The sequence below is a fragment of the Cariama cristata genome, unplaced genomic scaffold (assembly GCF_000690535.1).
Source record: "Cariama cristata isolate BGI_N322 unplaced genomic scaffold, ASM69053v1 scaffold11759, whole genome shotgun sequence".
Lineage (NCBI taxonomy): Eukaryota > Metazoa > Chordata > Aves > Cariamiformes > Cariamidae > Cariama > Cariama cristata.
The window spans coordinates 4,851-11,233 of NW_009634059.1; the positions used below are offsets into that span (position 1 = coordinate 4,851).

A 6,383-nucleotide genomic window follows, 5' to 3' on the forward strand; every position below is an offset into this window, starting at 1 on the left:
AACACTGGTTTTCCTTTTTGCTCTGAAGAGGCTGAATTCCCCAGGCTTTACCAGCTATGTGGGTATGGGATTTGCTGTGTGAAAACAATCGTGTCTTGAACTTGATTTTTTTATTTACTTGAAGTAGCTTTCCCACTGGAGAAGTTGCTTAAAACCTCAGAGAGCTGATGGTTGCCTTCTGCTTATTTCAGGCCACCAGCAGTCAGACAGCTCTTGAGGTGTTTGCTCCTTCTGTAGGTGATATATTAGGGCTGTTTATCTTCCTTTGCAGGGTAAATCATTGGGTGGAAAAATAGACAATAGCAGCGGTAATGCTAAAGAAATAGATATACGATAGACACAGGTGAAGAGTAATGTAACTCTTCTTTATCTTATAAAATGCCTTGTGGAGAACTTGGGATTTTCTGTCAAGATACTCTGTGATTTTAGCAACGGATGGAATCCTGTTTTCTTAATGGCGATGAATTAAATTTGCAATGAACAGTTTTACAGTGTTGTTGTTTAACAGTTCTTAAAGTGTTTCACTGGCTTTTCATGTTGATGCTTTGAGATTTTATATATACCTCTGTGTGTGTATATATATATATACACATACATGCACACTTCCTAGAGCAAGAGTTAATTCTTGATTCTCCCTTATGAGTTTTCTTTTTCAGGTTGTATGGGTTAAACATTTAGGAAATCACTTGTTGTAGCTCTCCTCTATTGTCCAGAGTGCATCTTACAATCTCCTCCCTCTTTGAGCCTCTTTTCACATCAATGCTTATGCCTCTCTTAGGAGAAGCAGCCTATTCCCCTTTTCCTGAAATGTTTCATTTTAAATTCTGTCAAAAGATGATCAAGTAGGGCTCAGTTATGTGTAACTATTGCTTTCCTCTTGTCATTTCACTTAGATTTTTGGAATCTGTTTGTTGGGGAGATGCTTTTTTTTTAAAATTGATTTTACTGTCAAATTTCAATCTTTGGTTTCTTTTTTTTTTTTTCCTAAAACCATACATCATGTATCCGTCTCACTAATTAAAGCTTTTCTGCCCTTCTGTTTGTTAGGGAACCATCCTTGATTACACTATAGATTGAATTTCTCATGACTATTTTACACTCTTTACTTTCATGTGAGTTGGAGCTTGGTAATGTTTAAAAATAAGTATTGTCTAAAGAAAAAAGGACAGGTCTTTGGCAAAATGAGGTTGGTTGTCATACATGTGAAGTCACCTGGAGTGACTACCAGTCTTCCAGTCCTTTTAAGGAGAGCATCTGTCATACACAACAGTCCACTAATTCTTATTTCTATCGCAAAGATGGTACCCATTACAATACATGAATTAGCTTGCTAGTGCAACTTTGTTGTACAGAGTGAAGTTGAAAGCGATTGACAATTCTGCGCTCCAGATGGACAAAAACAAAAGGGTCGTGAATTCTCTTTAGGCATGGACAGGAAGCCAGATCCAAGTTTGTAAGGAAGTATCCTTAGGTGAATATACTATCCCTTTTGTAGAGTATCATTGGGATAAACCAAAATGTTGCAGAAGGGGGAGGAGGAGTTTTCAGCATACAAAAAGCTAAGGTAAAACCTTTGGTACATTAATATATGTTAGTTGATGCTATTGCAGGTTTCAGAGAGTGAGGTATGAACAGAAGAATGAGGAAAAGCAGATAAAATTCTGGTTAAGTACCATGCACAAAAATTCATCTTAAGGTATTATTCTTTTCTTCTCATTCGTAGCATGGCCGGACACCCCTGCATCTTGCTGCCCACAAGGGTCATCTCCACGTTGTCCAAGTTTTGTTGAAGGCAGGTTGTGACCTGGATATTCAGGATGATGTAAGTAGATACAGTCTTCTTGGTTGGGGTGGAGGGGAAAAGGTAATTTGCAAATAACAGTAGACCTTCACGTCTTTGTAGTAGGATTAGATGAAAACAAAATCTGTTGCTCTTTTCTAATTTGGAAATGTAACCTCTAATTTGGAGATGCAAAACTGCATGGGAGACAATGTAAAACGTGGTGGTTTTCAACAAATAGCTTGGTCCTCTTGCTCCAGCAGCAGAGCTTTATAAGAGCTTTGGTTGCACCAGGTGGGTGTGAGTAGCAACGAGAACCGTTGTCTGCTGCTTGATGTAGAAACGAAATAAGAGTTCATCGTACTCTGTGGGAACCCAGTGGAGGACATCAGGTAGAGAACACAATCTGTTGTGATGTTCGCCTGAAGTGGGAGATGCTTTTTGTGTAGACAGCAGCGTATAGAGTATTGAGGAGCTGCTGGGAGCACTGTGCAGCATCGCAGGGAAATTGTCCTGTTGGCAGCCGCGCTTGACGTGGGGTGGTGGCATCTGTGAGGCTGTCGTGTGGTGAAGCATTGGCATGACGAAACCAGCTTTGAATTTAGCAAATGGTAGTTTGTTTTCATTCGGTAAAATATGTAAGTCATTGGAATTTCTCGGTTTTCCATAGGAATATTTCTAATCTTGGACCAAACTTTAAGGCACGTTGGAGTGACCAGTAACATGGTTTTAGTCACCTCACTCTGATGAACAAAGGTGTAGGCTGAAATGTGCAACAGCAGTTGAATAACCACAGCTTCTTCAGATTCGTTTCTAATTTCTGATAGCATGCTGGAACAAGTTTGAGGAAGGGTTGCTTTTGTTCCCCCTGTAATAAATAAGGTGAAGATTCTTCAAAGGACCTAGAAGTCCAAAGGCGGTTAGTAGAGGCATCTGTATGACTATTAAAAGGACATTGGAAATGTCTAGGTGCCTTTTGAAAATCCCCTTAGGCATTTGTTTGCACCTAGAGAGTCTTAAATATCTATAGAAACTGGAAAACTGGTTTCCTTCTCTGCATGAGTAGCTGCTTCCCTGTGAGACGTGAGCAGTCTACCAAGCTTGGGACTGGAGTACTGGTGCAGCCAGCTTTCTACTGGGGAACTTGTTTGTCTAGGAAGAAACTTTGCTTCCTGTGCTCTTTAGTCTTTCTCTATGCCCATCTGTGAAATGGAGCAGATTTGCAAGGGTAATGGGAGTATCAGTTTATTCAGATGTATCCTGAGTATGTTTTTCAACTTCTTCCCGCAAAAATGATTCATCAGGTATTTAAGGGAAAATTGCAGGTACTTCACGAGTACAGTCAGTTTTCCTGAGAAAAGCAAGCTGCTGTTCCAAGAATGCAAGGGCTTCCACTGATTTGGGCAAATTGAGTTTCTGTGAAAACTGTTTTATGAGTAAGTCTGGGGTTTTTTTAATCCTCTAGGAATAAAATCCAGGCAGTTTATATGTAAACATGATAGCCATAATGGAAAAACAGTAGATCAGTGTTTAGTGTTATTTCAGTTTGGAGAAGAGTCTTGCACTATAGAAATATTCAGCTCGTAGAAGACATATTTCACTTGCCTCGCAAGCTTCTCAGGGGCTTTGTTCACGACATCCGGATACCGCTGCTAAATGTGGTGACTAATGTGAACAGAATAGAGGCATGCCTGATTCACAGATACAGTTTCTTTAAAATGTGTTTTGATTTTAGCTCTGTGTTTAGTACTAGTAATTTGATTGGGGTTGAGGAGAGCGTCAGGAGCTGCTGAGTCTCAGAGGGTGTGTTTGGATTTGTCTCAGAGGAGGAGGAAGGCTAAATGTCCAAGTGAAGATTCTTGCTTGTGAAAGGTATTAACTAAAATATTTCTGCTTTCCTTTTACATAGGTCTTCAAAGAAGGTTGTCTGTTCATGGTTTCTCATTGTATAATTCTTTTTTGCACTTTATTTATGCCCCACAGAGTATGTTCATATTCTCTTTTAGTTGCAATCTATTGATTATGCCTTCAGTAGTTTTTACTGTGTGCTTATTTGGCAGAGAAGGCATCTTAGTTTCAAGAGTTGATTAACATATGTAGGTTTTATTGCTGTTTTTCAGGAGTACAGAATTAGGTTCAGGGATGAAATCGCTTGTGAGAGTGGGGACTATCATATTTAATTGAAAAGTAAATTACTTGATTTTTGTGTGTGGCATTGTTGTGATAACACAAAAAAATCTCCAGGTTCTAAAAAGATGACCTATATTTTATTTTTCTAAATAACAAGAGAAACCTAAACACATTTTATTTTGGAGTTGACTGACTCTAGCTAATGAACGAATGCAAGACTAACTTTTCATCTGCCGCATGATAAGCGGAAACTTAAAAGTTGTTAAACGTTGTGGAGAGATTAAATCCCTCACTTCATGTTCTGCAGATACATTCTTTAAAAGACGGTAAGAGCCGTAAGAATTAGTTGAAGAATGACCTCCAGTGGCCTGGAGTGGGATTATTATGAATTTCAACCGGTGGAGTCCAGCTCCGTAGAGTACGCCACCCCGGGAGCTAACTCCTTCCTTCTCCCTGCCAATACTGAAAACTCTTACTGGGATCCCAATGCCATCTCTGAATGGTCAATGAGTATCCATACAGCACACACCTCAGAAATAGTCAAGGAGAAAGTTGTCCCGGTGAAGGCAATCAAGGACGAAAAAGATAAGAGAAACCAGAAGAGAAAGGCTAGGAAGGAACCTAGAAGATCAGAAAGAGAGAAGGAGGTTAGAAATCTTGTGCATCAACCCTGCCTTGAGCTTGACGTCTCCCACGGCTGCATGCTGCGAAACCTTGGCCTGGTGGGCTGGCATGACCGAGCTCTTTGGTGGTGCATGACTGCATGGCAGGCTTTGCGCCGGGTGCTCTGCATCAAGTCTCCTGCCCTGTATGCGCTCTCTGAAAATCTGACTGGGAAAACAAGTTGATTTAAAACAAAGGCCCAAGGCCCCGAAACTTCCCTTCTGGAAGCTCCAGTTTAAGAAGCAGAAAATTAATTTCAAATGAAACAATAACCCAAGGTTCATAATCGTTCCTAGCTGAATGTAAATATGCAAAGTGGCTTATGCTTATACTCCCCTTTTGGTCTCGTTTAAGCTGTAATTTGTTTCGTTCATGATTATTTTTTCATGCCTTGGTCAATTCCGCTGGCCATGCATCATCGTTTCTCATTCGGAGTGAAGTTCTTACTGTGTATCATGATGACTGCCTTTCTTTAGCAAAGGAGGAAGAGAGCAGCACAGTGACACCGAGAAATACTAGCGCTCATGGTGTACAGCTGCTTCAGGATATCCACGTACGCTTGTATGCTCCTGCGAGTATTTAACGCTTGGTTGTATGTTAACTGTAAAATATTTTGAACTTTCCACCATGAATTTAGTGGTTTGATTTCATAGCATAAGACTTTGGAAGTGCTGTCCAACACTTTGTATCAGGGATTGAAGGCGTGAGTTTTTGCGAGTTACTTTGGTGCAATTCTCCTGTAGCAAGACGGTTTGTTTGGTGATTTTTGCAAACATGGAAAGACAGCGAGGAGGCAAAGTGTAACACTGGAGAGGGGCTTTAAAGGAGATCGTACAGCTGATTGACGCTCTGGAGAACAAGAGTGTGCATGGAAACAAAATGTGGTGGTTACAGTTTTTTTTTTTTAAATTGGAGAAAGAAAAAAATGACATGTATTACAAACTAGTGTAAACTAAATCTTGTTGAATTTGAGCAGTAGAGTCTCTATTATAGACTCCAATAACCCAGGAGAGCTGGCAGAAGTACTAATATCTGCCTGAAACCCTTTTGTAAGTTACTTGTGGTGTTTCCTTTCCCTTGAGGTGAACTTGAGATGTCAAATAGATGCCTATCCAGTTCCTAGGTGCCTGGTCCCAGTGGTTGCACCCACTGCTTTAACTTAGTCAGCAAATGAGGAAACTCAAGGAGGTAATTGCAAACCCCAAGATGCTGAGCAAGCACCACCGGCCTAGCCAACACAGAAGCACTGAAGGAAAGGGTAATGCCGAAATCCATGGAGAAGGTCAAGATTTAGGTATCTGCCTTTCTTCAGAACTCCCAGCCTGTAACCCTCTCCTGAAAGCAGGTGTTTAAGCACTCTGTAAAGAGCACGGTTTCACCCTTTGGAAATGACCCTGCCGGTGCTGGGCTTTGCTGGGCAACAGCCCCGTTACAGGTAGAGCTCTCTGTGGTCCTGCATCCTCTGCACCGGGGGATGCAGGCTCCTGTCCCAGGCTCCCAGTATCTCTCTCTCTCTCTAGCCCAGTGAATATTGAGATTTTTCTTCAAGGTGGAGTGTTTTCAACACAGCAGCTCTCTCATGGCAAAACAAGCTGGGCGAGTACCGTAACCTCTGGGCTGCTGCAGAAGAGCCAGCGGCCATCTCCTTCGCTGGCCCTCCTTTCAAAGGGTGGTGGGCATGCCTGCTACTTGCATGGAGCTTCTTCCAGCAAGGGTGCGACGAGGGTGCTCACGGGGCGAGAGAGAGAGGAGGGCAGGTGCCTGCGTGAGGGGCTGGGCAGGGGGGGGGGGGGGGGGACGCCACGACATC

The 6,383-nt window shown here is 41.9% G+C and overlaps 1 protein-coding gene across 1 annotated transcript in view; it reads left to right on the plus strand.

The window, feature by feature from the left end:
• Positions 1-1,723: 1,723 nt before the first annotated feature.
• ANKRD6 (ankyrin repeat domain 6) overlaps positions 1,724-6,383 on the plus strand; it is a gene marked incomplete at its 5' end in the record, with an annotated part of 24,168 nt that continues 19,508 nt past the window's right edge. Inside the window, one exon of the mRNA XM_009707023.1 lies at positions 1,724-1,822. Coding sequence (XP_009705325.1) covers positions 1,724-1,822 — 99 coding nt within the window. The remainder of the gene's footprint in view (positions 1,823-6,383) is intronic.